The 17,321-nt window shown below is 38.0% G+C and overlaps 1 protein-coding gene across 1 annotated transcript in view; it reads right to left on the bottom strand.

Annotated features, from left to right (window-relative positions):
* Window positions 1-17,321, bottom strand: part of ARSB (arylsulfatase B) — a 194,276-nt gene that overhangs the window by 155,078 nt on the left and 21,877 nt on the right. The window contains exons 3-4 of the mRNA XM_050795673.1: window positions 14,482-14,672; window positions 5,478-5,685 (exon numbers count right to left, since the gene is read on the bottom strand). Of these exons, the coding sequence (XP_050651630.1) occupies window positions 5,478-5,685; window positions 14,482-14,672 (399 nt within the window). The remainder of the gene's footprint in view (window positions 1-5,477; window positions 5,686-14,481; window positions 14,673-17,321) is intronic.

Raw genomic sequence — 17,321 nt, 5'->3', positions numbered from 1 at the left:
TTGGGAGGCCGAGGCAGGAGAATCACTTGAACCCGGGAGGCAGTGATTGCAGCAAGCCAAGATCGTGCTACTGTACTCCAGCCTGGGTGACAGAGCAAGACACCGTCTCAAAAACAAACAAACAAACAAACAGTTAATGTAAATATACAATGGCTGCATTAAGATGTTGAGGTCAATCACTGTTTTCTCTTCAGGGTTGCAGAATCGGTTTTCCTAGTTTTAACTTATGACCTAGTTACTCAAGGGTTGGCTCTAACTTTAACTCTTTTTACTCCAGGTCAGATTCCTGTGCAGGTTCCTGGAATTTAGCAGCTACAAAGATCAGCCATGGTGACAAAAGCATCCAGATAAAAATGGTGTCTTCGTAACAGCCACTAGTGCTGCTTCTCTGAACTACTACCCTGCTAAAACAACAAACACAGAACAAGATGAAACCCCATCACAACATAAGAAACCAAGATGGACAGACAGCTTATAATGCCAGAATCTTGGAGACATGTCCATAAACTACAAGACCAAAGAGGCTGGGCTGAGAAAACAAGAACTGGCCCACCCTGCTTTGCCTCATGACACAAAGCCCTCCACCTAGCTTAAGAGAGGCAGGAAGACAGCCCGAGAAGGGACGGCACTAATTTAAGCAGAGGAGAATTATTACCTCTCTATGTGCTTAGAGATCACAACTCCCAGAAGACAATAGGCCGGAAAAGAGAAGGTCTGGCAGTACTGGCACACTGTATCCCCAAAAATAAAGCCCTGAAAATGTGGAGATAGGAAGAGTCTGGGGTTCTTTTAGCCTGTCAAACAGTTAGGGTGCCAAAAGAGAAGAAACTGTAACTAGGTGGATCAGGTTCAGTAGAGTAGAACACTTAATGCCGATATGCCACCAGGAACTCTGTGAGGTGTATGCATCAACCTGACCTCAAGCTGCAGATTTCAGAAGGAATCAACCAGGGAACAGCGACTAGAGGCCACAAGATGGCCACACATTCTGTGTGTGCAGATCCTTCACCACTATACTCCGAGGAAGAGCATCTAGCTGGCAATGACTTCCTATAAAAATAAAGATTTTAGAGAAGTTCTATTCAGAAAGGTTTAGGAAAAGGATGGGTCCTGTGAACACAAATGTAGAAATGCAGTACAGTGGGATGATATAAAAGTAAAAGAAAATGAGATGCAAAAAGACAACTGATTCGGGTAATTGGGTTTTGACCTCAAGTAGATTTTGGTTTGAATTCTGGATTTTTCAGTTGTTAGCTGTGTGACCTTGGGCTAATCACTTAATTTCTTTAAGCGGCTCACATCAATAATCCTAGCACTTTGGGAGTCTGAGGTGGGAGGATCACTTGAGCTCAGGAGTTTGAGACCAGTCTGGGCAATATAGCAAGATCCTATCTTTATTATTTTATTTTATTTTTCAAAAAGAAGTTTCGATTTCTTCATTGGTAAAAGGGGATCAAGAAACCATTTACTATCTCACAGGGTTACGCTGAGGTTTAATGCTTATTAAATAGTGGTCACTACTATACTAACAAGCTTGGAAGAAAAGGGTACTGATTGAAACAGAGACAGCACTACAAAAAAACTAAAAATACAATCAACAATAATCTATCTTGGAGATATTAAAGTGTAGAATTAAAATTGCAAACGTGTCTAAACTGGTAATGCAGAAGAGTTCCAAAGGCTGAGAAAAATGACAAAAAAAATGAAAAGGATGAGAGAAAAGCTGAATCAGGGATTCAATATAGTAATTAAAGATATTTTTGGGACATAAATCAAGTAGAACAAAAGCAATAAACTAAAATATGAACAAGGAAAACCTCCTGGAGTGAATAATCATCTCAGCATGCAGTTCCAGGGCTCACTATATTTCAGGCAAAATTAATTTCAAAACATTTTAAACACACACACCTAGATATAATTCAGCGAAAAATGTAAACTATGGAAATAATTTTTAAAATGCCTCCACAAAAGGCTTCAGGGACCAGCTAAACAGAAAGATCTTTCCAACATTCTGTAAACTATTCCAGAGCACAGGAAAAAAATGGAAAAACTAACCACACTATTTTACGAAGTGAGTACAACCAAGACAACAAAACCTGACACAAAAAAGAAACCACTAACTCCACTTTCACTTCTGAATTGATGCAAATATCCTAAATGAAACCTTAGCAAACTGAATTCATCAGTATAATAAAAATACATACAATCAAGTTGGATTTAACCTAACAAAGCAAAGATGATCCAAGATTAAGATATCTATTAATACAGTATCAAAATATAAGACAACCCTATTTTAAGCTGATCCCCATTTTCTCAGTGAGAAGTTCCAAATATTATTACTACCAGCTTGAATAAATATAGATGTTTATGAAATAGTCAACTATCTGTTTGAAAGTACAATTATACATACATATTTGCAATCATATAACGAAGGAAATATTTATCTTAAAATATTTTTTCATTATCTAATATCATGAAAAAAATTGTATTCCACCTCTTCCCATGAACTCTTCTTTCTGTCTTTCTTTCCTTCTTTTGAAACATGGTCTTGCTCTGTTACCCAGGCTGGAGTGCAGTGGCGCAATCTCAGCTCACTGCAGCCTCAACCTCCTGGGCTCAAGCAATCCTCCCGCCTCAGCCCCTCCAGTAGCTGGGACTACAGGCATATGCCACCAAACCTGGCTAAGTTTTGTATTTTTTGTAGAGACAAGGTTTCACCATGTTTCCCAGGCTGGTGTTAAACTCTTGAACTCAAGTGATCTGCCTGCCTTGGCCTCCCAAAGTGCTGGGATCACAAGGATGAGCCACCAAACCCAGCCTCCTATGCATTCTTGATGGGAATGTTATTACCAAAGCCACTTGGAGATATTTAATATAGTCTTCCAGAACTAGCATCTTCACTTCTGTCTGAGCACATTTAAGCCTAGGTACAATACATTAATCCATATATACTTTCACTTCAGAAAATCATTTGTTCTGAAATTGTATAATTGTGATCTCTAGAACAAAGACTTGTTTTATAAACTTATGACTTCCAATTCTTGCAACAATGAGGTCATTTCCCAGGAATAATTTTACTACATCCGTGTTAAATGTCCTAGCATCTTTTTTTAAATTGATTCTTTCTAGTAAGTTCTCTAGGCATTCAAAACCAGCACTGATCAAAATGCTATACCAGGATATTCAAAATAAATTAAATTGAGAATGACTCCCAGAATCCGAGAGATCATATAAGGATTGAAATAGGTCTCCCTTTTTTTTTTCTGAAGGGTAAGTTTTGGGAGAAAAACAAATTTTAACCTTTTTTACAGCAGGACATACTTAGAAAATTATGGTATTTGGATAGCACCCACGCGAGTGAACAAGGCTGCTCAGGGTAGATGCTATTCCAGCCCTGCCCAGGCTCCTCAGTAGATCAATATTGCAGCACACCATATGGAAAGCTCTGCTATATCATGGGATCCTATGAGACCACTGAGATCATCAGCTGGGAGGCAGGATACTGTAGTGGAGCCAGGCTCTGCCTGGCTGCGTGAACTGGGGCAAGTTACTTATGCTCTTTGTGCTTCAGTTCTCACATCTGCAACATGGGACAATAATAGTTCTCAGAGAATTCATTATCATGAGGATTCACTGAACTAATTCACAGGAAGCACTTAGAACTGCGTCCCACACATAGTAACTGCTCCATAAATGCCACATTCAATAACTATGTCTGATTGAAGGCAAAACAAAACAACTCGTAAAACAACAAAACCACAAAAGTATGAGTAGAACACCAAGATGAATTCCTCAACATGTCACCTCACCCCTACATGGTTACTCTACAGTAAAACTCACCAGATGACAAGCCTGACCTCGTACTTGAAGTTTCCATCAAATTGTTAGACTCCAGCCAAGAATCTCTAGGGATTTGAGAAAACCAAACCACTCTCATTAAAGACAGACTAGAACAAAGATATAAACAAACTGAAAAAAAAAAAAAACTCAAAAGGAAGAGAGATAATGTTAGCAATATCAGCAAACTTTAAAAAAATATATACATACATATATACACACATAACACACATATAAAAGTAATGGTTAAGAGCACAGGCTTTGGGGAAACAAGTTATGACGTCTATAAATTAAAAACAGAACTCTACAAAAAAGGAATTATCAGAAAAGGCAAAAGAGTTGCTAGTAATTAATAGACATGGCAGTTGAAATAAATTCAATCGAAAGCTTATGAAACAATAACATTTCCCAAATAGAAGAAGAAAAATAAAGAAAACAGGAGACGGGGAAAAAAAGACTAAGAAAAATTAGAGGACTGACCTAGTAACCAAATAATAGGAGTTCTGTACAGAAAAAATAGGGGAAGGTGGGATGGAGGGCCACACAATTCCAAAATAAAACATACAAGAAAATTCCCTATAACAAAAGGATCTGCATTTTCAGATTGAAAGTGTTCTCTGAGTACTCAGCATGATGAATAAATGACGATCTACAATCAAAGCACAACACAGTAAAATTTTAGAAAACCATTTCTAATAAGAGGGGGAAGTTGCATATGTAACAGATTAGGAATCAGAATGGCATTGCCATAATGAAAGTGATTTTCAAAAGTAATCTTTGAGATTATGAGTTTTATGTCTCCCTTCTTTTCTAATTTATCTACAATAACATATATAACTTTTATTGTCAGAAAAAAAAATTTTTTTTGAGACACAGTCTCGCTCTATTGCCCAGGCTGGAGTGCAGTGGCACAGTTTCGGCTCACTGCAACCTCTATCGCCTGGGTTCAAGCAGTTCTCCTGTCTCAGCCTCCTAAGTAGCTGGGACTATAGGCACTCACCACCACACCTGGCTAATTTTTGTATTTTTAGTAGAGATGGGGTTTCACCATATTGGTCAGGCTGGTCTCGAACTCCTGACCTCAGGTGATCCACCCACCACGGTCTCACAAAGTGCTGGGATTACAGGCATGAGCCACCGTGTCTGGCCCCCAAAACAATTTTAATACAAAAAAAAAAAATCTAAACTTGGAGACACTTGCGTAGATTTAGATGGCTCCATTATTTATCTGTCTTCATAATGTCACAATCTGTCTCTTTGCAATGATACAGAGACCCTTCTAGTTGGCAGGAGTTGTGGCCATAGAAGATGTCTGGGTTGTAGAGAGAGCTGGGAACAAGCCACTCTAGGGATTCACTACCCAGCAGCCCTGTATATGAGTGATATCCACTCATACGTACTCAGTTAGTGAACATGTGTTTTCAAGCCATAGCCCCAGAATATTTTGATATCTGAGGGAAAGGGGGAAGCCCATCACTCCTTTTCCTTAGATCCATCTTTCCATCCACTATTATCATGTCTCCACTATTGCAGTTTGCATTTATTTAAATAAGGCAATGCTAACTGCTCCAATTTGTCTTCATTCCACCTATCGAATACCATCTCTTTGCCAAGAGATGATTTCCTATTAACAGACTTACCTGTAGAAAAGATGAACACCGTGTTGTTCCAGAGCCCACTGCTTTTTAAGGCTGCAGTGACATTTCCTACTGCTTCATCCATAAGGGACACCATTCCTGCATAGTGATGCCTGTTCTTGTCTTGGATAAAGTCATATGGCTTTAGGTATTCCTCAGGGACCTGAAGGGGCTCATGCACAGACTGGAGAGCAAGGTAGAGAAACAGAGGCTGGAAAGAAAGTTTGTGCAAATCAGTTAAGAGGACATGGAAGCATTTAATATAGAAGGATAAGACAGTTCAGATTTATGCATTAATAAAAATAATATCAAGGCAACCTACAGAAAGGATTGAAAATATTTGTGAATCACATATATGATAAGGGACTCATCTCCAAAATATATAAAGAACCCTTACAACTCAATGAAAAAAGACAACTCAACTACAAAATGGGCAAAGAATCTGAATAGCAATTTCTCCAGAGAGGATATACAAAGGCAATAAACACATGTAAAGACAGTCAACATCATCAGTCATTATTAAGATGCAAATTAAAACCACAATGAGGTAACACTTCACATCTGCTAGGATGGTGATAATTTAAAAATGGAAAAGAACAAGTATTGTTGAGGATATGGAGAAATTGGAACTGTCACTCATTACTAGCAGGAATGTAAAATGGCACACGTAGCCACTTTGAAGTAACATTTTGGCAGTTCCTGAAATTGCAAAACATAGAGTTACCATATGACCCAGTATTTCCATTCCTAGAGAAATCAAAGCATACATCCACCCAAAAACTGGCATGAATGTTCATTGCAACATTATTCATAATAGCCAAAGAGTAGAAACAACACAAACATCTATCAATCGATGAATGGAAAAACAAAATATGGTATATTTTCAGCAACATACAGCAATAAATAAAATAAAGTATTCTTATATACTACAACATAGATAAACCTTGAAAACATTATACTAAGTGAAATGAATCAATCATAAAAGTTCTCATATTATACAATTTCATTTACATGAAATGTCCAGAAATATAGGCAAATCTATAGAGACAGAGAGTGGTTGCCTGGGGCTGTAGGAAATTGTCGGGGAGAGGAATGGTGAGTGATTGCTAACAGGTACAAGGTTTTTTTCAGGGGATAATGAAAATGTTTTAAACTTAGATTGTGGTCATGGCTGCATAACTCTGAAAATTTACTAATGAATTGTATCTTTAAATGAATGTATTTTATGGTATGTAAATTTTGTCTCAATAAAGATATTAAAAAACATAACAAAAGACACAAGACAAAATATTGGAAATAAAAGCCAGCGTCCCAGAACGGCCTCAATGGATCTAATCCAAACAAATAATAATATCAGTAATGGCAACCACATATTAAATGTTGTCTACATACTAGACAGTATGATAATAATTTACATATTCTCTCTCATTTAATGAAACCACCCTATGTTATAGCAATTTTACAGATGAGTTAACTGAGGCTTAGAAAGGTTATATGTGTGATTTGTCCAACTCCACATTAGTTGAAGAGCAATTTCCTATTGGAAAAACCCACTATTACGATATGGATGTGTACCAATAGATGCTTTAGCTTTTTGCTTTAGCTGAAAATAAGCCCTCATCTTTTAGAAGAGGTTTAGTATATTTAAAAAATATATTTTATGAGAAAAAAAGTGAACACCATGCCTTGTTAGTCTTTGATGCAGGACCAAACATAAGACCAGTTTAATTCCTGAAACTAAGAAGTATGACACACGGATTCTATTTTACCACTTACATCAATTTGCAACATTTAGCATTAGTGGTATTCCAGGTCAGCTTCTGCGTTTTAATAAGCCTTTCTGAAGGCATTCTCTTCGTAGTGCTCCTACAGAACTCTTTAATGAGTTGAAAATCCTCAAAGAGACAACAACTAGTTTAACCCAAAAATAAACATATAATTCTGTTAAAGTATCTGAGGCATTTAAATCTCATAAATGAATGAAAATGGTTAGAAACAGACTTTGGGGGGGGTGCTCGTATTTCATTCTTCACTGTTGACAAGTTGCTTTAAATTTTATATTACACATCCTTGTAATGCAGAAAGGAGTATCCATACATAGAGCTCAAATAGACTCCCCAAAAGTTTACTTATTGTTCAGGTCTTTGGAACTCAGAAATACGTTTTCCCTACACTCAAAAAGTTAAAAATAGCTGCTAAATATCAAAGTCATTGCTTTAAAACCTATTAAACTAAGGAGGCAGGTGATGAAATGAAAATGATGATAATGTAGAACCCGTACTTCCATTACTTCCATGGGGAAACATTCCAAATTCCCACTCCAAAAGTCCATTCTATAACCTCTGACACCATTTCAGTTCTGCCTCTGCTTCCCCTCGACACACACACCTTCTACTCCAGCTGCATGGTCATGCTGAAGCGTCTATGTTCGTGTAGACCATGGTGCAGGACATCCCAACAGACGCCTTGCCTGGGGGTGAGGAAGTTCCCGGCTGCGATGTCCGGAAGGAAGAACGTGCAGGTGCATCGCTGACCTGACAGTGCAGTATGGGTCTGCTCTGGGTACTGCTAGCTGGGTCTTCAGCACTAGACTGAGCCAACTCCAGCCACCAGCCAAGGTCCAGACGGGGACAGGATTAAAAATCAGAAAGCTACAACAATTTGAAGCCCACAGAAAGTTTTTAAAAATCAGGAAATATCACATCAATCTGTTTTTATATAAAAAAATTTGGGGGGAAAATCAGAATTTCTGACTACTCCATCTGGTAACAAAAGGCTGGAGTGTGAGAAACAGAGGCCCCATCCCCCTCAAGTGCAAACACCAGATTTTGTGACTTTGATCTGGACTCTTAACAGTGGCAGGGAGTAGGGGATACAGTGGGGAGAGAGGGAGCCCACAGCTTAAGGAGAAAATGTTCTTACCCAGGTCATCGGCAGCAACATGGCAACTACCCGGTGAAGGAGAGAAAGGGCAAAGAGGGCAGTAGATTCCCAGCCAGCAATTGATTACTAAAGGCAATGGCTGGGAAGGAGGACAGGGGAGTTCCTGAAACAATGACAAGGGAAAAAAAGATTTTGGGACCATTATTAAAGGTTCTTATAAACATTCAGTATGGAAATCATTCTATTTACTTTGTTAAATATGGCAAAAAATAATCTGAAAATCTTTCCCATAATTATTCCTTAGTAGCTAAAGACATGACCATCACTTTTATAAAAGAATATAAATTTTCAGGAATCTCTAAATTATGTCAAGGGGAAAATTAAGTCCTGGAGACTGTGTCACATAGCATGTTTGCAACTTCTGTTTCTTAGATTATAGAGTAATTCTCTTCCTTGTTGCTCTTGTTCTGTAAATGACTAGGAAAGACCAGAGACCAGACTCCTCCCCTTCTTACTGAAGATCTTTGTTATAAATTAACCACCTCCTTTATTGTCCTGTACCTAACTCAGACCAGACGACTTAAAAAACACCATGACTGTTACATCTTCAGTGTGGAATGTTAAACATACCTTTCCCAAAAGAAAAATACCACCTTGATTAATCAGAGCATTGTAACTATGCAGTAAGCCTTACACAAAAAGATGTTGACATTCTTTTAAGCTCCCCTAAACGTTGTCTATGTAAGTGATGTGGTTTGTCTGTGTCCCCACCCAAATCTCATCTTGAATTGTAGTTCCCATAATCCCCATGTGTCATGGGAGGGACCCAGTGGGAGATAATTGAATCATGGGGGTGGTTACCCCCATACTGTTCTCATGATAGTGAATAAGTTCTCACAAGATCTGCTGGTTTTATAAGGCACTTTCCCCCCTTTGCTTGGCATTTCTCTCTCCTGCTGCCATGTGAAGAAGGACTTGTTTGCTTCCCCTTCCACCACCACTGTTAAGTTTCCTGAGGCCTCCCCAGCCATGTGGAATTGTGAGTCAATTAAACCTCTTTCCTTTATAAATTACCCAGTCTCAGGCAGTTTTTTTTTTTTTTTTTTTTTCTTGCAAAAACCCTCAGCTCACTGGAGGGCCAGTGGAACTCAGGCAGTTCTTTATAACAGCATGAGAATGGACTAATACAGTAAGAAATCCCAAACTTCTACACTTTGAAACACCGACTTCCATTCTTTGGAATCTGTGCTTCCCAAGAGGCCATCCTTAAACTCTGTACTTGAATAAACTCTCTTTAAACTACATTCTGATCCTTTTGATTATTTTAAGTTGACACTCTTGAGGGGTTAAAAATAAGAAACTATACCAGTCCATATCAGTAGTATAGCCCATTTCAAGAGGTCAGGACTGATGCACATTTTAGATATTTCCATATACTCCAGTTTCAACACTCAACTTTACTACAGTGGTAAATTTGAAAAACTAATTTTTTTTTTTTTTTTTTTTTTTTTTTTTTTTTTTTTTCAACACTCAGAAGGTGAACTTTATTCATGAAATATTATAACTTATTCCCCGACAGTGGTAAACGGGGTTTTTGAACTCGATCTCCTGACCTTGTGATCCGCCCGCCTCGGCCTTTCTGGGATTACATGAGCCACTGCGCCCGGCCTCTATACTATTTTTAAATTGAAAAAAGAGAAAGAGTAGTGTTTTTAATACTATATGGTAGCTTAGTGGAAAGAATTAACTGGGGCTCCAAGGTTCTCCAGTCACAGTGAGGACCCCACCTGCAGCCACTAGTCCTGGGACCCTGCCTGTGAACAGCTGTGGTCAATTTTCCCACTCCTGCCAACCAGAGCTCGGCTCACTGTCAGCCTAAAGCCAGCAGCTGCCATCACTGGAGCCTGAACTCTCCCCTGCTTTTTCTTAGGTCCAGACCCCTGTTCTGATCAACTGTCACAGTTGCTGCCTTTGCACCAACCCTACCTATAACCCTTTCCAATGTCTTAGGAATGTGAAATGAAATCCTAGGTATGATATCATTATTAAATATCTAAGTACTACATAAAAGCAAGATATTATCACCTAAAGCTATTAGCATATTCATGTTTGAGATACTGGGGGTTCTTTTCCCTTTCTTATTTATGCCATATGGTTCCTAAGATATATACTGTAAATATCCTCACCACGCTAAGAAAACTTATTTCAGTGAGGATGAAAGTCTTATTTTTGTTTCTTTAGTGCATTTGCCTAATTTAAAGTATAAATGAAAAAAAGCATATTGAAATTATTTTTCTTTGACTTCTAAATTAAGACATTTCTTTTCCAAATTGTGTCACGGAAAAGTAAGAGTCTTCCACTAGAAATTAACATTTTCTTTAAGAAGCTTCTAGTATATCAGGAGTATAAAATAACATTTGCTTCCATTCTGCAAAGTGCTGAGGTGGAGGTGTTTTGTTTTGTTTTTCTTTCTTGAGACAATCTTGCTCTGTCACCCAGGCTGGAGTTCAGTGGCATGAGCTTGGCTCACCGCAACTCTGCCTCCCGGGTTCAAGCGATTCTCCTGCCTCAGCCTCCTGAGTAGCTGGGATTACAGGTGCACGCGACCACGCCCGGCTAATTTTTGTATTTTTAGTAGACACGGGGTTTAACCATGTTGATCAGGCTGGTCTCGAACTCCTGATCTCATGATCCACCCGCCTCGGCCTCCCAAAGTGCTGGGATTACAGGCGTGAGCCAGTGCGCCCGGCTGAGGGGGGACTGTTTTTAAAAGAAAGATATTTTATGAGTATGTTGCTTTCAGTCTGTGTCACTAGTATGGGGAATTATCCTGCTGAAAAAGAGAAAGGACATTCCTTCTTAATACATGTGAAATGGTGATTAGCAGTATCTTCCTGAGTCCAGCATCAGCAACTGTGTTTCAGTTATGAACTACCTCCAAATGCTTTTACCCCTCAAGTGCTTTTTAAAATAGGCACAATTTTAAGTTAGTCTGTGGATTCTGCATGTGCCTTTCTTTAATGATTTTTATCTTAGAACAAGTTCTTTATGCGGCAATCTATATATAGTACCTGAGAAATCAGCCCAGAATTAGATTCAACATCGGGATAAAATCATGAAAAGTGCAGCTCCTCAAACTGGTGAGTTGCATCATTTTATACAGAATTGAAAATGTAAACATGTATTAGCTGTCTTAAACACTCTTGGGTTACAGCTTGACTATTGATTGTTTCATTCACTTATGTCTATGATTGAAATTTTCCTTTGAGGATACTGGGAATGCTGGATACTGCTATAGCATGTTTCAGACACGACAAGAAAATGACCATCCTCTCCTCTGGCAATTTCCAGTTACCTATGAACAGCGGCTATGCTAATAACACTCCTTCCGTGGCTAGCAAGCTCTTAGGGCTTCCTATTGTCGTCAGTTCCGTGCTTTCCCCACCACCCTAGTTAAGAGAGCCCACCCACAAAGATCTATTATTTCACTCGAGTTGCTTTCTCTTATCTGCTTAATGTTATGGAACCCTGTGAGATAATATTCTATTGTTCTTTAGTAGGAATGAATTTGTATTGTGGGCAGATTACAATTATTGCATGATTAAGGTATAGCAGATTGTGAACCTGTAATGGGTAGCTGGCTTCTGCTTGCCTCTCCATATTTGAGAGGAATGCCCTGAATGACCCATCCCAGAATGGCTCTCACTGCACCAGGCATCAGTGATGACTGCACATTAGAATCACTGGTAGGAGCCAGGGAGGAGGAATAATGAAACACCAATGACTGGGTCCAACCTCAGAGCAATGAATCACAATATTTGGCATCAGTAGTTCTTATAAGTTTCCCAGCTGATTCTAATATATGGTCAGGACTGAAATCATTAAGGTGAATCATGAGCTGGGACTCAGAATCTCTGGTCTTGGATATTAGCTGTGAACTAGGGAGGTTGATTAAATACATGAGGTCTGGAGTCAGAGACCATGAGTTTAAATTCTGATTCTGACTCTCAATAGCTTTGTGACCTTAAACAAGTTACTTAACTTCTCTAAGCCAGTTTGCTTATGTGTAAAATGGTGGCTCCCTCAAAGAATAATACACAGTTCTCTTAAGACTTTACCTTGTTAAGTGTTAAGGTGCATCCATAAAATGTCAAACATATAGAAGAAAACTGAAGATTTAAGCCAATTACCTAGCAACTATTTTTCCTGAATTATCTGAAAATTATCTGAATATTTGTTTAGATTTAGATTTAAAATCTGTGTATTTCCACATGTTTGAGAGAATGTTCCCATTTCTTCGTGTTTCACAGAAAGCAACGTTGCTTCAAGATACCAGCATAAGACAGGGATAGCCAGAAAAGTGGGACACACCTGAGGACGGACACCTCTTTCTGTGTTTTCACTTCTGCATATGCAGATTTTTTAATGAATGTCAGGAGTTGTATAACATTTGATAGTGTAAATATAATTTGAAGTTCAAGGTAAAGTTGTCTTCTGAAAGATTTTACCTTAGTTGTGGAAGTCAAATAAGGATGCCAGCAATCTGGCATTTAACTCATCCAGAGAAGATTTCCAGTACTGAGCTCAAGTAGGCAGAAACAGAAAAGGGAATCAGCAGCCACAAACCAAATCCAAACAGGTATGTAAACCGGAATCCACACGGTGATCTTCTTACAGTTTAGATATCTGACCCGCCTCCAAACCTCATGTTTAAATTTGATCCCCAGTGGGAGCCTAACAGGAGGTGTCTGGGTCATGGAGGTGGATCCCCTCATGAATGGCTTCATGCCATCTTTGCAGTTATGAGTAAGTCCTCACTGTATTAGTACCTGAGAGGGCTGGTTGTTAGAAAAAGCCTGGCCTCTCTCTCTCTCTCTCTCTCTTTCTCTTTCTCTCTCTCTCTCTCTCCTCTCCTGCCATGTGATCTGCACACACCAGCTCAACCTCACCTTCCATTATGAGTGGAAGCTTCCTGAAGCCCTCACCCAGAAGCAAACGCTGGTGCCACGCTTCTTGTAGAGTCTGCAGCACCACGGGCCAAATAAACCTCTTCTCTTTACAAATTACCCAGCCTCAGCTATTCCTTTATAGCAACACAAACAGACTAAGACAGACCTGCACCAAGGACCTCCAGGCATTGTCAAAGAGGCAAAGTACAGGGAATTGGAAGAACCAGGGAGCAATGCATATTCTATAATTTGTCGTGTCAGGGTCCCACTGAAGTATTATTTTTATGGGTGTTCTTAATGAGCCCAGTGTCTGACAATACAAATATTTGTTCCCATTTCAAAAGCATGTATGAGCTAAATTCAGAGAACTTAGCTTAAACTTTACCTCATGAAGTTAACTCTAGGTTAATAAAATAATCATAATAATAAGATTATTCATGATATACACAATAGCATCAGTGTAGTAAATGTGAAAAATAAGCTCATCGATGTACCAGGTATATGGATTAGAAGACCCAATATTGTTAAGACATCCATTCTCCCCAAGTTGTTCCATAGATTCAAATATAAATCCAAGCAGACACTCTGGGGAGGGGAGAGCTGGTAAACAGAAACTGACTAGATGATTCTAAAATTAACATGGAAATGCAAAAGACCTACAATAGCAAAATATTCTTGTAGGAAGGAAGTACAAGGTTAGAGGACCTGCCCTGATCCCAAAATTTATGGATCCTTTAACCAAAAGTTTGTCATAATAAAGCCTCATCTTCTACCCAAGCCAATCATTTTAAAGTCATTTTATTAATTACTCACAGCGCATGCACATAATATACCAAAATTTTTAAACTACATTTCTCTTGAAATACTACCAACATAGTATTCTTCAAAGCGTGATCTGGGGGCCACTCTTAAGAATCACCTTTTAAGAGTTTCTCTAAAATGCTGATGTACAGATTTCTCCCACACCTAATAAATCACACCCTAGAGGTGGGCTCCAGGAATCTTCATTTTTAACAAGCTTCCAAGGCTGATTCTGGGGTATTGTATAATTTGAAAAGGACTTCCCCAGAATTCATTAGATTTTTCCCTAAACAACAATGGCCTTTTCCTACATTTGTCTGAAAAGACATTAGCGTAACAAGATTTTGTTATCAGTAAATAGAAGCACAACTTACCTTCTCTGGTGGATGGTTAGTTATGAGGGCTGTAGCCCTTTTGGTGAATATGTTTGTTGAATACATATTTTTATATCCTGTTGCAACTTCTTCGCCATCTCGAAAATCAAGAGCACATCGTGTGACATTCAGAGCATCAATTAATGTACAGCGCTCATGGGAATAATAATCTTCACTACCCAGGAGATATCCTGCAAGAATGGAAGACAAAAATAGTCAGCATAGCATAAAACTTGTTAAACAAACTAATGTTTCAGCATTTAATTGCCTAATGCAATTGATTACCCGTGACGAGGCTAATCAAATGACAAGGCTAATCAGCACCATTTCTCAACATGTCTGTATCTGGTAGCAGAAGGCATTAAAACATTACTGTATAAAAACTCAAATCTATTCCTCATTCACCTTTAGAATATAGGCTCTATTATGTAACACTAACAGTTTTTTTTTTTTTTTTTTTTCTTAAATCAGAGTTGAAATTCAGTAAGGGTGATAAAATCTTAATCCTTCAAAGCTATATAATGGTAAAAATAAGGTGTCATTAATGTGACTTGTTACAGGTTTTTACTCTAACGTGATCACATAAATGAGTGCAGGATTCAAATAACCTTTGTTGTTACTGATGTTGCAAGACTGGCTTCAAGGTTATTTACAGAAGTAGTTCTAGGAAGAGTCATCTTTAGTCAGATGCTGACACCCACTGGTGAAAGATACAAACCTTTCCTAATAGAGGATCTCTAGATGTAACAGAGTCAACAGATCAAACTGAAGTGAGCACTGAAATAAGACTTTTCTACCTATAATGATTTCAATTTTGCCCCAGATTTAAATGGCCTATCCCATAATTTCGACTTCACATGGAAGAAAATGGGTTTTCTCAACTAATAGTTGTTTCTGCAAATGTTCCATATTTTCTATATTTTAAAATATTACATTTCTCTATTTTAAAGTATTAAAATAAGCTGTGCTACATATGATTCCATTTGTATTAAATGTCCATAACACGTAAATCTATAGAGACAGAAAGTAGATTAGTGGTTGCCTAGGGCTGGAAAGACTAGGGGGAAATGGGGAGTGACTGCTAAGGTAGATGAGTTTCTTTTTTGGGGGTGATAAAAATGTTCTACAATTGGATCGCCATGATAGTGGCACAACCTTCTGAATTTATTAAGAATCACTGAATTGTACACTTTAATTGGGCGAATTGTATGATATGTGAATTATACTTCGATAAAGTTATTAAAAAGAAATATGATTTGCTAGACTCTTGGCTATCTCCTGACATATACTGCTTATTAACCTTAAAATGAGGATGATAAAGTTGACCTAGCTCTTTCCTCAGTCCTGAACTTTCCCTATAATGACAATTAAAAGCTTTATATACTTTATATAATAAATCAATTCATTTTAAATTAAACTCTCCTTTTCTATGACCCAATAAATTCAAGATCTTGAATACAATTAATACTTTGGTCTTAACTTTTATAAGCCAATCTTTTCTCCTATGTATATAATGGAAAAGGAAATACAAAGTACTTGTTAATTAATGTGTAACAGAGAAAGAAATGTATCCATAAAAATAATTTCAGCCCTTGTATGGGTGATTAGAATGTCAAAACACTGGAGGTCTATTTAAGATTTTTAATAACTACTGGGCATTAAAGCTTGAGGAACTCATTTCAGGTTCTTTAACTGTAAGTGTGAGCTGCTTTCTATCAGTTGGCAGAACATAGGACAGATATACTTGATTAGCAAAGGCATGAACTACAAATATTTAAAAGATAATACAGATAGGAGAAATCCAGAAATAAAACTATTCAAATACTTGGCAAAACTAATACCAAGCAACCATGTGACAATCACATGAAGCTTTTCATCATAACAGTGATTCATAAATTTGAACTTCAATACTGAGCCTAAAGATGACGGCATCCTGTTCTTTTGGGGAAAAAAATAGACAATGCTTCTTGAACAACCAAATCTTCTCTGATGCTTTATTTACCAGCTGCATTGAGATATAATTCACATACCACACAAGTCACTCATTTAAGGTGTAAAAGACATTGGTTTCTAGTGTATTCACAGGATTGTGCAACTATCCCACCATCATCTGATGTTTAGCAAAACAGCTAAGATGTAACAGTGGTAAGAGCTATGTGGTCATCATAACCTTCTTGGCTGCAAGACTCCCTTCAAATGAATTTGGGGTGTGTGTTCATCTAAATCCAGGTTAGGCTTCTTAATTCTCATAAAAAGAAGGATATCAATCAAAACTGCTCAACTACATGGAAACTGAACAACCTGCTCCTGAATGACTACTGGGTACATAACGAAATGAAGGCAGAAATAAAGATGTTCTTTGAAACCAATGAGAACAAAGATACAACACACCAGAATCTCTGGGACACATTTAAAGCAGTGTGTAGAGGGAAATTTATAGCACTAAATGCCCACAAGAGAAAGCAGGAAAGATCTAAAATTGACACCCTAACATCACAATTAAAAGAACTAGAGAAGCAAGAGCAAACACATTCAAAAGCTAGCAGAAGGCAATAAATAACTAAGATCAGAGCAGAACTGAAGGTGACAGAGACACAAAAAACCCTCCAAAAAATCAATGAATCCAGGAGCTGGTTTTTTGAAAAGATCAACAAAATTGATAGACCGCTAGCAAGGCTAATAAAGAATAAAAGAGAGAAGAACCAAACAGATGCAATAAAAAATGATAAAGGGGATATCACCACCGACCCCACAAACTACCATCAGAGAACACTATAAACACCTCTACGCAAATAAATTAGAAAACCTAGAAGAAATGGATAATTTCCTGGACACTTACA

Source organism: Macaca thibetana, chromosome 6, assembly GCF_024542745.1.
Source record: "Macaca thibetana thibetana isolate TM-01 chromosome 6, ASM2454274v1, whole genome shotgun sequence".
In the NCBI taxonomy this organism is placed as follows: Eukaryota; Metazoa; Chordata; class Mammalia; order Primates; family Cercopithecidae; genus Macaca; species Macaca thibetana.
This window is presented reverse-complemented; position numbering and strand designations above follow the sequence as displayed.